General features: G+C 45.4%; 1 protein-coding gene across 3 annotated transcripts in view; it reads right to left on the bottom strand.

Moving 5' to 3' along the window:
* TMEM225B (transmembrane protein 225B) overlaps window positions 1-21,450 on the bottom strand; it is a 33,310-nt gene extending 11,860 nt beyond the window's left edge. The window contains exons 1-3 of one of the 3 annotated variants that reach the window (XM_032394044.1): window positions 18,445-21,450; window positions 18,029-18,190; window positions 537-669 (exon numbers count right to left, since the gene is read on the bottom strand). Coding sequence is in view for 1 of the 3 variants with exons in the window: in XM_032394042.1 (XP_032249933.1) it covers window positions 7,371-8,353; window positions 18,029-18,104 (1,059 nt within the window). In the remaining 2 variants the exon portion in view is untranslated. Of the gene's footprint in view, window positions 1-536; window positions 670-5,401; window positions 5,753-6,013; window positions 8,354-18,028; window positions 18,191-18,444 lie in introns of those variants that run through there. The other 2 variants (XM_032394042.1, XM_032394043.1) reach the window with 2 other exon arrangements.
* Between the last annotated feature and the right edge of the window lie 47 nt (window positions 21,451-21,497).

Below are 21,497 nucleotides of genomic sequence, written 5' to 3'. Positions count from 1 at the left end.
GCAGCAAACTGGACCCCGGTTTGGTCAGAGGATCCTTCCTGCTGACAAGCCTCCTCGGCCCTTCTCTGGCCCCAAAACCACGGGGACATTTTCCAGACCCCAAAATGGACCCAGATCTGACGATCCGCCCCCACCCCGCAGTGAGTCCCAACAGCCCGTAGGGTTCTGTGTGGCCTGGAGGTGGGGGGTTGGGGGCCCTCTCCACGCCCCCCTCTCCGTGTAGCCACCCCACCCCTCCCTCCCCGGTGGCCTCCCCTCCCTCCTTGGGCACCGTTGGGGTCTCCTGGGCAGGACTTCCCTTCAGGAGGGCCCCCATGCGGCGGGGCAGCCCCTCACCCGCCCCTTGGACCCACGGCCCTGAGCTTCCGTTGGCCAGGCCCGCAGCGAGAAGATGCGCCGTCTGCCCACCGAGCCCGCGGGGCCCTGCGGAGGCCGGCAGGGACTCACCCGCCCTGTGGCCACGCCCTCCGCTCACCTGGCCCTTGGCCCAGGGGCACCTGGCCTCCGGGGCTGTTCGCGGGGCGGGCCTTGCTCACCTGTGCACTGAAGGGGGTGGGGGTGGGAGCGATCGGGAGCCGGGAGGAACTGAATTCGAATTCCAGCTCTGCCATTACCAGCAGGGTGACCTTGGGTAAGTTACTTGTCCTTCCTGGATGTCAGTTTTCTCATCTGTGAAACGGGAATAATAATAGTAACTCCTCCGGTTGGATGGCTGAAAGGGTCTAATGATAAGCGCCTGGAAGAAGCCCCCTGACTTCTCAGGAGGCTGCCAGGTCACTCCCCTTCTCCAAGACCCTCACACCCCCCCCCCCCCCCGGCCCCACTCCTGCGGCCTCCGGAGCTCCTGTCCTGCGCATGGCCCGATCACCCTCAGGCCTCCCTCATCCTCCGTCCCTCTCCCCTTCTCTGCGCTTCCCTAAGACTGCTGGCGGCACCTCTGACCACGCGGGCTGGTTTTAAACTGTGGGAAGAATCTTCAAAGAGAGGGCACTGGGTGGAGGTAGGACTGGTCTCCAGCTTAGGGAGACTGGTAGGGGCCGGAGTGGCCATACTTGGAGCTGGATAAGCCACCAGTCCCCACCTAACCCTAACCCCACGCACACACCCCACCCGGCTTTGAGTCTGCCCTCACCAAGGAAATGCATTTGTAACTCCCAAGATTTTAAAAAGCCAGTACCACCTCTGGCACTTCCTCCCACCTTTCCACTAGCCCTGGACATAGTCAAAAACAACAGGAAGGGATGAGGTGGGAGGGACCACTGATTTACCCAATCACCTGGGAGAGGCATGTGACAGGCCCCTGTACTGTCCGAGATTCTATCTGTCATCGGGCTCAGGACCCAATTTGTAGAAGCTCACCAGGGAGGGCCTCTACTGGCTGAGCCGGTAGGACCAGAGCTAGGCCAGGAAGACGCCCCTGGAACACTTTCTGCCTTGATCTGGGGCAGATGACTTTAATCTCCTCCACCCAGTTGGCTTTCGTTGTCCAGGTGATGGGGGAAACAGTCCGCTTCCAGACTCACATCCCTATATTTAGCCGCCTTGGAGAAAAAGAATGTTTTCCTCACCCTATTCTCACTCCTACTTGGTCCATGATTTCCCAGGGAAGCATTCTAATAAGCTCAGCTCGGGTCACATGCTCATTCCACTCTGGTCAGAAAAGGTTAAGTCAGCTGTTGGGTTAGGGTTTAGGGTTAGGTTTAGGGGGTTAGGATTAGGTCATTGAGAAGCTAGCAATTTGGATCACCTATCTGGAGCAACATAAGAACTTTCTTAAAGGAAAAGGGATGGTGTTCTCAGAAGAAGGGAAAATTACAGCCGACCCTGACAGCATTTTCATATGCACTGTTATATAATACTTTAGATATCATTACACAGTAAATCCAAATGACAGGCATTATCATCCTCATATTGCAGATGAAGAAACTGAGTGTCAGGTTAAGAACTTGCCCAAAAGATCATGGATGGTTGCTAAAAACATTAGCCTGTAGAGGAAAAGATTATTTGCATGGTGCTAGAGTTTATCATCCCTAAGAATTACTCACTAATTCACTAATTGCAAAGGGAAAACACCTTTATATAGGAGAGATCTGGCAGTCGCTACCTTTAACAGGTGAACAAACAGCACTGCTTAGGGTAGAATAATTTGACGTCAGTTGCCTACTGAGATGATACAGTATGGAGACATGACATGTGAGGTATTCTTGCTAAAAATGCTTAATTAAGCCACTAAACCTTGTTCCAGTTTAGAGGAAATGCAGGGGTTGGGAAGGAAGTTAAATACCACCACAGGAAAACAGACAAATCAGTTTTGTGGAAAATACTAAAGGATAACTGTTCTTGACTCCTCCAAAAGTCAAGGTCATTAAAAAAAAAAAAAAAGTAGAGGAACTACTCTAGATTAAAAGAAACTAAAGGGACCAAAAAAAAAAAAAAGAAAGAAAGAAAGAAACTAAAGGGACATAAAGCCAAATGTAATGTGACCCTTGATTATTTTCCCCCCGATTCAAAATAAAATAGCTATAAAAGTCTGAATATGGACTGCATTTTAGACGGTATTAGGGAATTAAATTCTTTTTCTTAGGTATGTTAATAGTGTTGCAATTATGTAGGAAAACAACCTTACTCTTAGAGAAGCTCACTTTCAAATAATTCAGAAAAAAAGTATATGGATAGAACGCAGATATGGGAAAACAATAATAATTATTGATCTGAGTAGGGGATATATAGGGTGTTCATTTATACTATTTTTCAACTTTTTGGTATATTGAAATCTCTCAGATAAAATTATTGTTTAAGAACATATAGGGGCACCTGGGTGGCTCAGACAGTTAAGCATCTGCCTTTGGCTCAGGTCATGATCTCAGGGTCCTGGGATCAAGCCCCACGTCGCCTCCTTGCTCAGCCGGGAGTCTGCTTCTCTCTCCCCACTCCTGTTCTCTCACTTTCACTCTCTCCTCAAATAAATAAGTAAACTTAAAAAAAAAATATATATATATATATATATACACACACACACATACAGCTGGACCCTAAACTCAGGTGTACATTCAGCTACACAGTATCTGAGTGCTTTTTCGAATGTCAGATACGGTGTTTGCTGCATACAGTCCTTGCCCTCATGGAGCTTGCAATCTAGCACAGAGACAGGTAACTGAATAAATCTTTTTTTTTTTAATGTGATCAGTGCACAAAAGAAGCATATCATGCTACAAGGATTGCAGAGTACGATTCAGTTCAAAGGAAGACCTGCAAGGAGGCAGGATTTAGACGGAATCTTATCCCCAAAAGGGGGACTGCATTGTGCAAAAGTTTTTACTCGCTCTACAGCAGGAACTACTATACATGACACACACGTGTGCACATGCACACGGAAAAGTCTCACTTACCTTTGCTATGTGCAATGCACATAAATAATGCCTATCCCACTCTGGTCCTGCCTATTTTTTTCTTTTACCCTCAGTGCTGGTTGCAACTCACTATGATAAATTAATCTTTTTTTTTTTTTTAAAGATTTTATTTATTTATTTGACAGAGAGAGACACAGCGAGAGAGGGAACACAAGCAGGGGGAGTGGGAGAGGGAGTAGCAGGCCCCCCGCTGAGCAGGGAGCCCGATGCGGGGCTCGATCCCAGGACCCTGGGATCATGACCTGAGCTGAAGGCAGACGCTTAAGGACTGAGCCACCCAGGCGCCCCTATGATAAATTAATCTCATGACCCACTAGTTGTTTTGACCTACATTTGAAAAATACTTTGTTCAAGGACACAATGAATTTTAAAATGACTGGAAGGAGTAGCCCCAAGAGGACTGAAGAAATCAATGGGCAGAGCTGGGACGTGAAGGGTCTTGTAGAATTTTATCCTATGAGAGGTGAGATTAAAGCAGTCACGTTTGGGTGCCAATGCCCAAATTCCTCTTCCTCCTCCTATCTTCCCTTTGCGCAAAGACTCCTACCTCTTTAAGCAGAGCACAGGAAATGCCTCTCACTCAGGGGTCCCAAGGCTGTGTACACAGCGTGGCTAGGGACTACCAGGCCAGCCCCGACTAGGACTGCAAATTTTAACAGGTTTAGGTTATAGCCTCCTCTGGAAGCATTTTCATATTTTCCCAGGTCCAGGGTAGAGGCCAGGCAAGGGAAGAGTAACTGCCTGCTGGAAAACGGGGTGGAGTCCCCATGAGCTGGGGCTCTGACTTCCCCTAGGCTCTGTGCTTCCTTGGGCCAGAGCTCCAAAGGGAAAATCCAAGTCACCCAAACTGTAGTTTTACCAGGTAACAGAACTGGGAAGTGAGCAGGTGCCTGCTCCCCACCCACCCCCAGACCGAGCTTACTGCCCGCAGGGAATCCAATAGCTGGCCCCCTCCCACAACTCCTTCCACCTGGGACACCCTCTCTCCACTTTCACATAGGGCCCCTGATGCAATCCCCACTCCCAGCGCCTTCCTCTTGCTAGCCCTTAGTGACTATGCCACCGATCCTATGCGGTCTTTTTGTGTCTTTCTCTCAGCACCTGTATATTGTATAGGTTCTCAACCTTGGGTGCACATTAGAATTACCTGGGAACTTGCAAAATCCCAATATCCAGGCCAGACTCCACACCATAAAATCTCTGAGATTGGGACTGAGGCATCAGTACTTTGAAAGCTCCCCAGGTGATTCCAGTATGCAACCTAAGTTAGGAATTCCTGCACTACTGGGTCCTGTTGCAGCTAGGAGCCATGAGGGGGCAGGGAGGTGGGGTTACTATGGGGTCAGGTGACCAGCCATCCTGGTTTGCACAGGACTGAGTATTTCCTGACGTGGGACTTTCAGTACTAAGACTGAGAAAGGCCTGGCCAACAGCTGGGCTGAGTGGTTGCCCTTGTGTTTACCTGAGATCTAAGAGCTTGGTCAATTGTCTGGCCACTAGTAATACTTGTGCCCAAAGAACCAGAGCCCCACTTCAGTGGGTTGTTTTATTTTTAAACATTTTATTTCTTTACTTAATCTCTATACCCAACACGGGGCTCGAACTTACAACCCCGAGATCAAGAGTCTACTGACTAAGCCAGCCAGGCTTCTCCCCCACTCCAACACACACCAACTTCGGTGCCTTTGATGCTGCTAGACAAACTCTTTTCTCCCCTTTCCTGGTCTCCACAGACACCTCTGCCCTTGGAGCCTGGCATGTGACCCCACACACTTGCCTTGTCCGCAGGCCCCTCCCTGCTATTCTCTGCCAATCAGAATCCCGCCTAGCCTTCAACCCCAACTCGTCAAGCCTGCCTCATCCCTGAAGCCTCTCAAGACCCCACAGAAGGAAAGGGCCCTTTCTGTGGTGAAGGGAGTGGAGAGGGACTCAAGGAGGGTTGTGTGTCGAGTGCAGTAAGCAGGCACACTGGCTCAGAGCTCAGAACTGACCTCACAGACTGCGAGTCCATACTCGGGACGTCCAGATGGCAAGGCGGTCCTTAGAGCAAGGTGACCCTCAGTGAGTGCTGATAATCACCTATCGATTACAGAGGGAGAAAAGTAGAGGAGTGCAGACAGGAGATCTGAGACAAGAAGATTTTCGTGTCTAGTAAACAGATTCATTCCAGAGCCATCCACTCAATACCTACTGTGTGCACAACACCAGACCAGGCTTGGGGGCTACGGGACAGGCAATTTTCAACTTTAAGAGTCCACATTGTAAGTATAATTTTCACTGATATTTTACATAATCATTAACCCAAACTAACTGGAGGAAAAATAATCTGATTTTTTTGTAACCAAAAATAACCCTTTACTTGGGGAGCCTGGGTAGCTCAGTCAGTTAAGCATCCGACTCTTGATCTCAGCTCAGGTCTTGATCTCAGGGTCATGAGTTTGACCCCTGCGTTTAAAAAAAAAAAAAAAAAAAAAGGCAAAAAAAGTGCATTTACAACAAAGTAGGAATTTCTCTCAGATACCTGATCTAACAATATACTACCCAGTAGAGGTACTTTTGGAATGTCTTTTAATGATTAAAATATTCATAGTAAATGGGTGCTCAAAAGTTTGGTGTTTTTCTTTTTTTTAATTTTATGGGGGTGCCTATCTGGCTCAGCTAGCTGGTGGAGCGTGTGACTCTTGATCTTGGAGTCGTGAGTTTGAACCCCACACTGGGTGTAGAGATTTCTTAAAAATAAAAAATGTTTTAAAAAGTTTTATCCATCATGTAGCACACTATTCAACTGCTTTGCTATTCAACGTTTTCCTCGACAATTACACAGTAATGAAGCTCTGCCTCGGGTGATGATGTAATTTTTCTTATAAAGGAGTTTGAACCGTAGCTTTTTCTCAAAGGAAATCTTAAAAATTATTGAGGTTTTTTTTTTTTCCAAAAACAACCAGAAATTAACCATTTCTCTCTATCTAAACTTAAAATAACTGTGTACTTGTTACAAGAACAGTAAGCATGCGTTTGACTAGGATTCAATCAGAGAAGTAAAACTACGAGGACACACACACACACACACACAGCCCAGCAAAGGCAGAGGAGGATCCAGGGGAAGGTAGACCAGTTGCAGGCCCAGCTGCTGTGTCTCCCTAGTGAGCAGAGTCAGCAGATTAGCAACAACATGAATGAGCCACAAAATATAGTAACTGCTGCTTTTCTTCCGCCCTCCTGGTCTCCTAAGAATCTCCCTCTAGGCCACAAGAACCAAAAAATACAGGAAAGGGAATTATGGCAAATGCAGTTCAGCCTAGTTGACACATAACAAAGCCCATAACATGTCATACTGAGAGACTGTTTGGTCTAGAAAATCTGCCCGTTTATTAAGTTCATTTATGTCATATAAAACAAAAAGAGATTCAATAGTCTGCAGAACACTGAGGGGCGAAATGCTGGTCTAAGACCCAAGAGCCACTTCCATTAATAGTTACAACAAATGGAATAGATGAGATAGAAGGAGAGTTACTGGGTTCAAAGGTCACCCTGCTGCTTTCTTGACCTACAAGTCTGAATCCAGAATTCCCTGATTCTTTCTTCCCTGGGATGGACTTAACTCATTCCATTTTCAGAGGACAACTATGAAGATTTGGAAAGCAAACCACAGAATCTCCCTCTGATGCAGATCTTCAACATCAAATAAGCAATAGTGCTAACTGAAGTTTCCGCTTAGCCATCACCTTGGTCATGCTGCATTATGTCCCTTTCACGCCCCTCTCTGACACACTCTCCTCCAAAGTGAATCTGCTGATGCTTAAACTCCATCTAAAGGTTTTTGTGTATTGAACACACCAATGAGTTTTGTCTACTATCTGGATTTTCAGGCTTTAATAAGAGTTGAACCAGCACTGAAGGCCGTCCACCCTCACAAAACCCAAAGGGTTTCTCCCCAATTGCAAGCTCTCTGACATTCAATCAGAGCTGAACTCTGACCAAAGGCTCTACCACCTTCATTTCATTCAGTTTCTCTCTTGTGTGGATTCCCAGATGATTGGAAAGGTATGAACTGTACTTGAAGGTTTTCCCACATTCTTTGTATTCAGAAGCCTTTACTCCAGTGTGAGTTTTCTGGTGCTGAATAAGGTGAGAGTTCCGACTGAAGGCCTTCCCACATTCACAACATTCATAGGGTCTCTCTCCAGTGTGAATCCTGTGGTGTTTAATAAGAAGTGAACTCCTACTAAAAGATTTCCCACACTTGCTGCAATCATAAGGAGTCTCCCCTGTGTGGACTCTCTGGTGTTCAATGAGGTGCGAGTTACGACTGTAAGTTTCCCCACAGTCATTGCCCTCATATGGTCTCTCTTTGGTGTGAACTCGCTGGTGTTCTATTAGATTTGAGCTCTGGCTGAAGGCCTTCCCACACTCACTACACGCATAGAGTTTCTCCCTCATGTGGATTCTCTGGTGTCGAACAAGACTTGAGCTCCGACCAAAAGCTTTCCCACATTCATTACACATATAAGGCAGCTCTCCTGTATGAATTATCTGATGCTGGATAAGACGTGAGCTGTGCTGGAAGGTTTTCCCACAGTGACTACATTCATAGCGTTTCTCTTCAGTATGTATTCTTTGATGCTGAATAAGGTTCGAACTATGGCCAAAAGCTTTTCCACATTCATGACACTCATAAGGTTTCTCTTGTGTATGGATCCTTTCATGCTGAATAAGGTATGCATTCCATCTGAGTAATTTTCCACAAATATTACACATTTGGAATTTCTCTTCAATTAAGAATTTGTGGCTGTTGGATAGAGTTTGTGCTATTACAAAAGCTTTGTCCATATTCACAGAGCCCCTTTTGTTTTGTTCACATTCATCTCCTTCGTGTAGTTGCAGCCCTACTTCAAGAGTTTTCTGCTTTATAATTAATTGATCCTCAGTCCAGGTCTCACCATCTGACAGAAAATATAAAAAAGGTAAAATGTAACAAGAAAAACTCCTGGTGGGGAACAGGATGATCAGAGTATCCCAGAAGTATTTGGTTCAAAAAAGTATGAAAAATGGCCTTGCAATATAGGGAAAAGATGGATACAAGTTGAACAGATTTGGAGAAAGTGGTGGGGAAACTAAAATTCAGGTTTATATATGAAGTAGCTAACCAGACAGACATACTGGGATTAGCAGAAAAGGGAAGCAGAGTTTGAGGGAAGTGGAGTCATCTCAGAACTTTAGAAGGGAGATGCTGGGAGCTATGTGTGGGGAGGGGCAGGGACTGAATAAAGAGGAGAACCTCCCCCCAGAGGTTCTGCCCACATAGCACCCTGGCCACATGAACATCCCTGAGGTAACAGAGAAGACTCCCTTCATGTAATCAGAGACCAACACCTTCCTCACCAGAGTATCTCTCTCTACACTCAGATGTTCACATGCTCACTCGTGAACACAGACACACTCAGACCTCATACGCATCTTTTAGAAATACTGCAAGTGGGGAAGATTTGATAAAGGAAGAGGGGGGAGGAGGAAAAGTTATTTACAATATGAAGCACAGGGTACAGAGAAATATTCCCAAGTCGATTTCGACTCTAAGAGAATATACAAAAACAAATCCTGTACCCTGCATTCAAGGGAGACAGGATAGAAAAACATCTCCTGTTTAATATATTTCTCCTCTTAACTGAAATACGGCTTACTAACGCTAGAGAGGTTGTTTTGCAATGATATTATTAGAGAAAGTAGGCCCTCTGCTAAGAGGGATCTTTATGAAAGGAGGGGCTGCTGAGAAATAGCCAATGCAGCATTTCCAGCAGCAGTGAAAGCCTAACACAATAAACAGCCTTGATTTTATTTGTCAATGGTCATTTTCTTTAAGGAATTTAATAATTGTCTGTGATACCTTATCACAGAACCATATTTACACCTGTTCTCCACCTCTAAATATGTCCTCATCCTCTGTATGTTCAGTTTAGATATTGCGTTTTTAACAATTTTTTCCTTGTGATAAGAATTTTTAAGATTTTCTCTCTTAGTAACTTTGAAACACACAATACGGCATTATCAGCTATAATTGCCAGGTTGTACATTATTTATCTTATAACTGGAAGTTTCTACATTTTGACCCCCTTCATCCAATTCCCCCACTCCCACCCCCCCATGTCTGGCAACCACCAGTCTGTTTTCTGTGCCTGAGTTGCTTTTTTTTTTTTTGATTCCACATATAAGTGAGATCACACAGTATTTGTCTTTGTCTGATTTATTTCACTTAGTGTAATGCCCTCAAGGTCCATCCGTGTTGTCGAAAATGGCAGGATTTCCTTCTTTTTACAGCTGTACAACATTCCACTGTGTATATTCACGTATATTTGTACATACACCACATCTGCTTTATCCACTCATCCATCGATGGACACTTAGGCTGTTTCCATGTCTTGGCTACAGTACATAATGCTGCAATGAACATAGGGGTGCAGATATCTTTTGAGACAGTGCTTTCATTTCCTTCAGATAAATACTCAGAAGTGGAATTGACAGATCTTACGTAGTTCTATTGGTAGCTCACCAGTTTACATTTTCGCCAACACGTGTTACTTCTTGTCTTTTAGGCGACAACCATTCTATCAGGTGTGAGTGATTACTGGCTTAGTGTTTTACATCCGCTTGTACATGTGTTTAACTGTTTCTCTTATATGTCACACAAATTGCAAACAGTTGGAGAACACCAACTAGGTCTAAAAAGTTAGGTACCTAAAAAAAAAGTGATAAAGGCATCAATCAAGTCTAAATATTAGCTATGCAGCCAATTCTTTTTAGCAAGACACAATGAACTGGTACTATAAATTCGAGTCACTCACTATGCACAGTCCGACAGTCCTTTCTGTGGTTATACAGCTGGTCCACATCTGCAGTGTCCAATACAGTAGCTAATGACCACATGTGGCTACTGAGCACTGGAAATGTGGCCAGTGCAACTGAGCAGCTGAACTTTTAATTGTATTTAATTTTAATTAATTTCAATTTAATTAATACACGTGGCTGGTGCTACCCTACTGGACAGCACAACTCAAGAGCTTCCTAAATCTGCCACATCTGTCCCCCAAGCCTGGGGGCACCTAAACTTAGAAGCCCTTCAGAAAGTAAAAGATCAGGGGCACCTGGGTGGCACAGTCAGGTAAGCTTCCAACTCTTGGTTTCGGCTCAGGTCATGATCTCGGGGTCGTGAGATTGAGCCCTCCGTCGGGTTCTACACTCAGCTTGGAGTCTGGTATTCTCTCTCTCCCTCTGCCCCTCCCCCTGCTCTCTCTCTCTAAAATAAATAAAATCTTTTTTTTTTTTTTTAAAGATTTTATTTATTTATTTGAGAGAGAATGAGATAGAGCATGAGAGGGTCAGAGGGAGAAGCAGACTCCCTGCCGAGCAGGGAGCCCGATGCGGGACTCGATCCCGGGACTCCAGGATCATGACCTGAGCCGAAGGCAGTCGCTTAACCAACTGAGCCACCCAGGCGCCCTAAAATAAATAAAATCTTTAAAAAAAAATTGAAAGATCCATAGCCTGGGAATGCCTCCATTTGGACTTGGATTTGGAATACTTTATGAAGCAAGAGACGTGCCTTCTGTGGTTGGCTTGGGCAAATATTAAAATGAAGGTTTCTTCTACATTTTTCTGACCTGGCCCCTGTCTTTCCAGCCTCATTCCCATCTCCTCCCTTACACGAAGCCTCTTCTCCTTTCTGTTGGACCACGCTATTTGTTCTCTCCCAACTTCTGAAGGCTTAAGTGTTCTAGAGGACGAGCCTTTTATATGGCCCACTGACAGAGAACTGACAGCCTGCCCGACATCTTCAAGAATGTAAATCCTACAGCTCTCAGGCCCTGCTCAGTATCACTTTCTCCATTAAGCTGAAGGTGATCCTTCTCCTGTAACTCTTGAATCCTTCTCTTTACCAGTCCTGTGACACTTGACTCATTCACATTTATCTTACTGAGCACCAACAACATGTGAGGTACAGTTCCAAGTGCTGAGATACATCAGGGGGTAAACAGGCAAAAACTCCACCCTCTAAGATCTTCCATTATAGTAAGGGAGCTGGACAAGAAACCTCGTAAATTACATTCTACTAGCTGACACAGTGGTACAGAGACAAAGGCAAGGAAGAAGGCGTAGAGTGTCAGAGGGAGGGGGTGGGCAGAAGGGTTGCGATTTTACACCCCATGGTCAAAGAAGGACTAAGAAAATGACACTGAAGCAAAGACTTGAAGGAGATAAGGTTTCTGGGAAAGAGCATTACACACAGAAGAATTAGCAACTGCAAAGGCCCTGGGTGTTCAAAGAGGCAAGTATGACTGGAACGCAATGAGCAAGGGGAAGAATAATAAGAAATGAGTTCAGAGACGTAAAAAGGTAATCAGAGAACATAGGACCCGATAGGCTACTGTAAGAGGTATGCTTTTACTGAGTGAGATAGGAAGCTATGGGAGGCTTATGACCAGAGGAAGACAAAACCTGACATTTTATTTTTATTATTATTATTATTTTTTTTTTTTTAAAGATTTTATTTTATTTATTTGACACAGAGAGAGAATGTGAGAGAGGGAACACAAGCAGGGGCAGAGCTAGAGGGAGAAGCAGGCTTCTCTGAGCTGAGCAGGGAGCCTGATGTGGGGCTCGATCCCAGGACCCTGGGACCATGACCTGAGCTGAAGGCAGACGCTTAATGACTGAGCCACCCAGGCGCCCCTATTATTTTTTTTTTTTAAAGATTTTATTTATTTATTTGAGAGAGAGAATGAGAGACAGAGAGCACGAGAGGGAAGAGAGCAGAGGGAGAAGCAGACTCCCCGCCGAGCAGGGAGCCCGATGTGGGACTCGATCCCGGGACTCCAGGATCATGACCTGAGCCGAAGGCAGTCGCTTAACCAACTGAGCCACCCAGGCGCCCAAAACCTGACATTTTAACAGGATCACGCTGCCGGCTATGTTGGGAAGAGACAATAGGGAGGCAATGGCAGAGGCAGGACAACCAGCCAGGAGGCTACTGCAATAATCCAGGTGAGGGATGATAGCACCCTGGACCAAGATGGTGGCAGAGGTGGTAAGAAGTACTGGGATTCTGGAAAAAAATGTTGATGGTCGTGTGGACAAGATTACTGATTGATGGGTATGAATATGAGAGAATAAAGTTTTCTCTCTGGGTTGAGTAGCTGGAGGGATTGTGTCCCCATCTCCTGAAATGGGCGATATTTATAACAGGCTACAGCATCTTCAGTAATCTAAAAAGACATTTCTACGTGGCTCTCATACCAGTCTCTTGAGATCAGTATGTCTCAAACGTGCTCCTCCTTCTGGCATATGAGTATTTGTTATACTGTTCTTGCAACTCTCCGGTAGCTTTAGCATTTTTCAAAATAAAAAGGGAAGGGGTGACAACGAGCAGTGACTCCTTTCTCTGCCCCCACATCCACTCAGTAAACAAGTACTATTGCTTCTACCTACAACACACTTCTTGGTTTTTGTCCCTACCTTCCTATTATCACTAGGAACGTCCTAAAGTCAGATCCTAATCACCTCACCTCCCATACCACACTCAACAAATCAGATTCTCTCCCTTGATATACAACGCTCACCGGCTAGCCACCTATTAAGAAAAGCTAACGTAACATACTTCAATATCTGCCAAACAAAAGCTAAGCTCTTTGCCTGGCATTCCTTTCGCACAGTCTTACTCCACTCTGCCTCACAGACTCATCTTCTATCACATCTTCTCTATACTCCAGTCAATGTGAACAGTTTCCTGAACATGTATATCCCCACACATGTACTTCTCTTCCACCTATCAAAATCCTATTCAACCTTCCAGACCCAGCTCAAGGCAGCCTCCTTCCTGAAACCTAACCCCACTCTAATCCCAGCTGGAACTGAGCTCTCCTTTAAATCTCTAAAGCATTCGCTTCCTGTCTCCTTCATGGCATTTAACCACATTGTCTTTGGGCCTCTCCTCAGAAGTATTTTTAGTTGTGTGTGTGTTCCCTTCAATTTATGCTGAAAGCATCTCTATTTTAAAAGATGTCTTCCATTTCTTTGTCTCCAAGCCCAGTGCTATGTAAAGAACCCTGCGCACATTTGGTGCTTCAAAATGCTCCTGATCATTTTCCAGCAATCAAGAGAAGAATCTGTAAGTCACTGAGGGTCCCAAATAGACCATTTATAAAAAGTCTTCAGGACTGAGGCTCAAATAGAATTCAGAGAGGTATATCTCCTCATGGGTCAGAGCCACTTACAGAAAAAATATCAAAAACGTGGATTCAAACTCTGGTAGAGAGCAGGACCCTCTGGAATGCCTCAGCAGACAGTGGCTGCTCTGAGACAGAGCTCGAGAAGCCCTAGAAGAGAGCAGTTGCCCCCTGAAATAAGCAAATCAAATGTGTCCCTGTGGACAAAGGTTTTAAAAAAAAGTTTCTTCGCTGATCTGCTTCTAATTTAAAGGGAAGGGGTAAAAATCTATGCTGTTCTTCAAGTTTGTTTAACTACAAAGCCGTGGGATCCCAAGTATATTTACTTCTAACAGCAGAAGAAATGAGCAATACTTACTGTACTGGGTCCAACGGTGTCGTTTCCCTGCCCCACCCCCACTAATTCATGTCCACCTGGAACCTCAGAATATGACCTTGTTTGGAAGCAGAGTCTTTGCAGAGTTAAGATGAGGTCATAATGGATTAGGGTGGGTCCTAAATCCAATGACTGCCATCTATATAAGAGAAAGGAGAGGAAGATTCAGACATGGAAACACACAGGAAAGAAGGCCATGTGACAATGGAGACACCGACTAAGTGAGGCAGCCTTAAGCCAAGGAGCACCAAGGATTGCTGGGGACCACCAGAAGCTGGGAACAGCCAAGGAGGGATTCTTCCCTAGAGGTTTCAGAGGTAGCACAGCCCTCGTGGACTCTAGCTTCCAAAACTGAGAGAATACAGTTCCGCTGTATTAAGCTATGAAGTTGTGGTAATTCGTTACAGAAGCCCTAGGAAACAAATACATTGATTTAACAAACAAACTGATTTAACCAATCAGGAAACGTACATACCATCTACTACGCGCCAGATACCGGTAGAGGGATTATAATGGTGCTTCGAAGCGCAATTAGGAAGGACAACCCCTACCTAGGTGACCTGGAGATGGTAGCCTCAAAGAATGACGTTGAGGGCGCCTGGGTGGCTCAGTTGGTTGAGCGACTGCCTTCGGCTCAGGTCATGATCCTGGAGTCCCGGGATCAAGTCCCGCATCGGGCTCCCTGCTCAGCGGGGAGTCTGCTTCTCCCTCTGACCCTCCCCCCTCTCATGTGCTCTCTCTCTCTCTCTCTCATTCTCTCTCTCAAATAAATAAAATCTTTAAAAAAAATAATACATTTAAAAAAAAAAAAAATGACGTTGAGCTGGATCTTGAACTATGATCAGGATCAACAAGGTGAAGAGTATTCCAGACAAAAGTAATCACATCTGCTAAGGCTCAGCAACATAGAAGGGAACACTAAGTTCAAGGAATAGGAAACAAACAAACAAACAAACAAACACAAAAACAAAAACTCCATGTGAGTGAAATGTATGCCCCATGTGGGCAGGAAGCAGGAGATATAGCAGAAAAATAGAGTACAGCCAGACGGGGCACCTGGGTGGCTAAATCAATCGAGTGTCCGACTCTCGATTTCGGCTCAGGTCATGATCTTGGGGTCCTGAGATTGAGCCCCACATCGGGCTCTTCGCTGAGCATGGAGTCTGCTTGGGATTCTCTCCCTCTGCCCCTGCCTCTGCTCGCACTTTCTAGTTCTCTCAAAAAAAAAAAAGAAAAAGAAAAATAGAGCAGAGCCAGATATGAAGAGGCATATATACCACACCCAGGGCTTTGGACAGAGACTGACATGATCAAATTTGTTCCTAGGGAAATTCATTCTGGCAGCAGAATGGAGGATAGCCTAGAGTAGGGTACATGACCAATAGCATAGGGATGTGTCAACAATCCAAGATAACTAGAATGGGTCTAAAATGAGGAAATGGCAATCATAGGCAACAGAATAAGGCCTCTCTGAAGAGAAACTGACAGATTTGGTGGCTGACTGAATACGGAGGGAAGGAGAATAGTAGAGTACAAATCCAAGTTTTCTAGCTTGGGAAAATCAGTTACTAAAATTAACCAAGGCAGGGGCGCCTGGGTGGCTCAGTCGTTAAGTGTCTGCCTTCGGCTCAGGTCATGATCCCAGAGTCCTGGGATCGAGCCCCGCATCGGGCTCCCTGCTCTGCGGGGAAGCCTGCTTCTCCCACTCCTATTCCCCCTGCTTGTGTTTCCTCTCTCGCTGTGTCTCTCTCTGTCAAATAAATAAATAAAATCTTTTAAAAAAATAAAAATAAAAAAAATAAAATTAACCAAGGCAGTCACTGGAAGGTAGGGAGGTGTGGGCCTGACAGAAAATAAGGAGCTCCGAAGTACACCCATGAACATCTAGTTTTCAGGACCCAGATGGCGGCAAGAGCAGCAGATAGCGGTTAAGAGAGGTCCTGGAAGGGGATAGGATCACCCACAGGAGTGAAAAAAAGAGGGTTAAGAATGGTCTTGGGGAAAAATTAATGTTTAAAAACAGATGGAGAAACAGGAGTGGGGAAGGCCCGGAGAAGGCAAGATGAAGACCAGAAGAAAACGATGCTTCCAAAACCAAAGAACAAGAGGTACGAGGAAGAGTGATCACATCAACAAAAAATAGGAAGGGGTCAAAAAATTAAAGCTGAAAAAAATGTGTCCAGTGGCTTCATTAGCTAAGCCATTGGCAACTTGGATATCATCAGTTCTGATGGAGCAGAAGCAGTGCCCTGCGTTACAAAAGCAATAGCAACTAGTGATTTTTTTTTAAGAGGTAGGACAGTGAAGGGAACAAGGGCGATTGTACCCAATTTCCCCCTAATGCTCAATCAACCACCAAGTCCTCCGGTTTTCGTGTAAATGTCTCTTGCATCTGTTTGTTTCCTTCCTCACAGTCCAAGTCTGTTTCAGAAATTTCACCTAGGAGGCTGCCCTGTGCAGGATGCTGGGATGTGTAGTGTTTGGATAGGCAGAGAATATAGGGGACAGTAATGTATGAGAAAAAGGACACAAAGACACAACGGTGGAGAGTGCAGGGTCTTTGGCATTACTTTGTGCAGACACACCAGTCTTGCTGGTTTGTTTTGGGGCACACTAAGGAAAGACTTTCAAGGTGGGTTGAGGCCACACTGCCGAGGACCCTGGATGCCAGGTTATGGAGTATGGGCTGAATGCAGTGGGCATGGTGAACCAACATGAGTAAGTGAGTGTTTTAGGAAGGTGAGTACAGGCACTTGGCCTTTTAGAAAGACTAGCAACTGGGAGCCTATGGTAAGCATCTATCCCCTCTCATTTAAAACTTGACTCCTTTGTGGGGCACCTGGGTGGCTTGGTCAGATAAGCGTCCGACTCTTGATTTCAGCTCAGGTCATGATCTCAGGGTCATGAGATCGAGCCCCATGCCGGGTTCCTCGCTGGGCAGGGAGCCTGCTTAGGATTCTCTCCCTCTCCCTCTGCCCCTCCACTGGCTCACTCGCTCTCTCTAAATAAATATAACAATAGTATTGTTGAAAGAAAGAAAGGCCAACTTGATTCCTTTCTTACTCTAAATTCTTTCAAGGCCAAACTTGTGACTTTCTAAGACTTCCTGGGCCAAAACCCAGTTCACAGGGATCTCCTCTTGTAAACTTCTACATACTTTACTGTCCAGAGCCTCTCACAGGTAACTATTCCAACTCAACTCTTAAGTTTGTGGGTGAGTAGGGGTTAGGTTTTCTTTCAACTTAGTCTCAACACCTCATACTAACAGCTCAATAAATACCTGTCAAGTTAAAAATTAGTCTGAAAACATAGTTTTTACACACAAATGTGTAAAAGAAAATCTCCCCAAATATAAGCCATCTCAGAGTCCATGATGTGGATTATCTAAGCCTTTGTCACCCAATTAAATAATCCAAGTCCATTTTTCTAGGGGCCAGACATACATAATGGTGGGATGGCAGACTGAAACAAAAATGTTGATACTTAAGGAAAAAACGTTGATACTAATAGTTTAACCTCATTTTCCATCAGCAGGTGGCTGGCTTATCTACTGTACTTCACAGGCAAGGCACCAGCTTGGAGTTTATACCTGGGGTGGTAAATGTATCTTCCCTAAGGATGAAGGAGAGCTTGGGTAGGATGAGTGGAGGAGCCCGCTCTCTTCCTGGTACTTGAGGTATGGGGCAGTCTTGGCTGAGTTCACTCATTTATTTATTCACACATTTACTGAGCTTCTCCAAAGGCCAAGCCAGTTGGCAGGTGCTGGAATGACAGATCCTCCCAGACTCAGTGCTAGGGTACTACTGTGCTGCGGGTCTGCTCCACACAGTCGAGAGGAAACGTTCGTTACAGGCTTTATTTACATGTAATAGAGCCTTGGGGCTAAAAAAAAAAAAGAAAGAAAAGAAAAGTAGTTTTTCACCAGGACAATTCTAAGTGTAAAGTGAATCGTGTCCATCTGATCCGAGGCCGCGGCTGGAAGGACAAAGTTTAGACAAAGAAAGCCAGCTAGGTCAGCTCCTCACCCTTGCTCTTTCGGGGCTCCTGCTTGGAGGATGGGGACAGGGCCTCCGGGGTTATCTGCTCAGGCAGCTCCTCCATGGGCTGGATCCAATCCCCAGTGCTGCTCCAAAGACAAGACCTCCTCTAAAATTTCTTCAGAGCGCGGCACAACGGACGGGCAGTCACTGCGGGAAAGGGAGGGAGAAGAGGGCAGATGTAGGGGAAACGGCAGGTGAAGCTTTTCCAGGAGAGGCTCCCACTTCACTGTCCCCGGGCTGGGTGGGCCCCGGCGCGGGGGCGCGGCCAGGCCTGCGGCCCCAACCCCACGCCACCGGCGTCCCCTCGGCCCGACCCCCCCCCACCCCCCGCCTCAGCCCGCGCTTCTCTCCCCCGCGGCAGGGCGGACCCGCAGCCCCGAGTCCGGGGCCCTGATACTCACTCGCGCAGCCGCTCCGCAGCGGCGGCGCCCTCGGTCCCCGGGCACGACTGGAAACTCGGGCTCCCCGGCGCGCACTTCCGGGTCCCGTCTAGGCAGCTCGGAGGTCTCCTCTCGATCGCGGGTTCTGCAGGGGCGGCTGGGGAGCTGGGCCCAGAACCGCGTTGGGATGGCGCCTCCTTTGGCGTTTGTCCTTACCCAAGGAGGCATTGAGGGAGGATGGGGCTAGATTTCTCTATTTGCCCTTCATCGCCCACGTGGACCTAGGATCTAAATTGGTTGTTCCCTTCTTTCTCACCCCCACTGTCCCCTATGCACCTCATTTGCCGCCTCCCTTGACCCCTGCCGTTTTACCACCCATCCCCACCTTCCTCCTTGCAAACCACAAAGCGGGGATGACTCTGCTGGACCCGAATCCCTTGTCTATGCCTACAGTCCAGCCTGTCCTCTCCCTAGGTTGCTTCAACCCGACTGGTGTTTCCGCTCCATTACTCCATTGCCTCCCAATTGTGCCTGAGTATGTAAGTAAGCAGGAGTAACATTGGTACCAATGGGCTAAAAGAGGAAGAAAAGCCTTAGAAATAGGGTCAAGATTTCAAACACTCTACTGTGCCTGGACGAGTTTGCCAGAGATAGCTTTGATATGTTGAAGCAGGAAAAATGTTAGGGAAATGAATTGTTCATGATGGGGGCGTTTCCTGCTAAACTCAGAAACAGTTACCAGTTTTGGAGTAAACTGGCATTATCTCATTAATTTTCACAACAATCCCATTAAGTTCATACTTTTTCAAAATTTTAGGTGCCAAAAACTGCAGACTCAGTAAGCAAGTAAAGGCAGCCTTTAGAACCCTGGCCAGTTCAAACCAGAGCCTGGAGTCAAACTGCGCCAGGGGGGAGAACAAAGGTTATACCAGGTGGAGATTTGTAATAGGATCAAGTGTGGGAAAGAAAAAGACAGATACTGTCATTATGCCCAAGTTGTAAATCTATAAACATGAATGGGATACAAATATGAGGTTAACTATTTTCTAAAAGTGAAGGGTGTGAATGGGATGCATCAGCAAAATGAAAAATTCCAGTATTTATTTTCTCATTGACTTGTACAGTACGCTGTTTGAAATTATCCTTCCAGTCTCAGATTAAACAGATTCATTCATGTGCCCGTATTTTGAAGGGAGTGTCAGATGTGATGCCATAGGATACAAATGTTAGCAAGAAGACAGATGTCAAGGCTTGCTGACTCCAGTAAGGAGTGCCTATGGGGAGGCAGTTCCTACCACAGTCTAGGATTCCTGATGACCTCTCAATTCATATTTAAGTTCTCCAAAACCAGAATATCCCTCCCTGGACAATGCTAGTCCTGCACTGCTAAATGCTTGCTCCTTAATTCCCTCTTTTTTAGATTTTATGCTAAACACTTACATTCTCACTGGTTTTTATATTGGTGTTTATGTTCGTAACTTTTTGGCACTTAAGATATAACCAGTACCTTTTACATTACCTCATTTAATTTTCATGCTATTATTAACCATCGTATAGACAAGGAAACTACAGAGGCTAACATGCCTAAAGTCACACAGCTAGTAAATAGCAAAGCTCAAACATAGGTATGTCCAATTCGTCATTGCTGTGACAACTACTCTGTTTTAGTCTTCATCACTTAATATTGATGGTTTATGTTACTGTGCCCACGGGCTGGCACTGAACATCATCACATCTGGCAACTGTACTACTGAATGAATGAATGGATGAGGTCACATTTTCAGAGGTGGGAATTCCACTGTGCTTTGCCGTTATGACACCCGAGGGGCCTCCTTTCAACTTCATTCTTAAACTTCCTTAGTTGCCCACATACTACTTCCTAGGGTAATGCATTCCTCCAGAGAGCTTCTTACCTTGAAGATGCCAAACTCTTTCATCTGAAGGCCTTCTGATATGCTCTTTTGCCTGAAATACTCTCCCTGCTCCTCTTCCAGTGGTCCCCATCTCTCCAGTCTACGTCTATCCACGCTTTTGCTCGTCAAAAACCTAGGAATCAAACTTGATTTTCCCATTACCCACCTTGTTCCAATGCTGTAATTTAGTCAGAAGTGACAGGAAATCTAATACATGTCCATCAATCAGCAAGTTCCAGTTAGCAGGGAAAAAGAGCACATTCTGGGCATTGAGAAATGGAAATGTAAATCTAGTAATGGGAGCTGGGATAGCTTGACAAGAGCTAAGAATTTGGGAGCTCTGACCTGTGGCATGTCATTGTCAAAATCATCTAAGCCTGTTTCAGGGAGCAGGATCTCTGACTAGCTCCCAAAAGATACTGGGATATTTTCTCCTAGTATCCCAGACAGCTCTGGGAGCATTCAGATTAATTGCAAACTGGTAATAGTCAACCACTGAGGATATAACAGGGAATGAAGAGCTATCAAAGAAAACTTCTCTGGGTTCTGGGATGTGTCTAATATCAACATCATGATGATGGAAAGCCTGGGAGTCAGGCCGGACTTGAGCCATTAACTTGCTGAGTGACGCTAACAGATTCTTCAACCTCTCTACACCTCAGTTCCTCTGTAAAATGGAGCTAGTTCCCTTGCAGAGGTGTGAGGATTAAGTTTGAATATGAACATATATATGCATGTAGGTAGGTGGATATTTGGTGTACCTCAACTATTAGATTTCTTCTCTTCCCTCTCCTTTAATCTTCAAGATTAAAACACTAAAAACACAAACTCACATTATATTGGACTGATTAAATATTGCAAGTTTAAAGAGACAATTGTCCTCCAGGATTATTTTGGTTTCTCATTTTTTAAAATGTGTTTTACTTATTTAAAAAAAAACACACACACATTCTGCCTAGTCATACTGAAACCTCAAACTATTTATGTGCCAACAACATCCCAAGTGAATAATCCTTAAAACCCTAAACATTCAGACTTTGTTCCCCAAGTCTGTGGAAGAGCAAGCTTTCTATCAGTGTGAAGGAGACTGATCCACTCCTGTTGTGAAGCAGGTTTCTGGAAGGAACTGAGTCGCAGCCAGGAAGGTGATTCCAAGATTTC

Source organism: Phoca vitulina, unplaced genomic scaffold (assembly GCF_004348235.1).
Source record: "Phoca vitulina isolate PV1807 unplaced genomic scaffold, GSC_HSeal_1.0 scaffold79, whole genome shotgun sequence".
In the NCBI taxonomy this organism is placed as follows: domain Eukaryota; kingdom Metazoa; phylum Chordata; class Mammalia; order Carnivora; family Phocidae; genus Phoca; species Phoca vitulina.
Note: the sequence above shows the minus strand (reverse complement) of the source record. Positions and strands in the feature narration are given on the sequence as shown.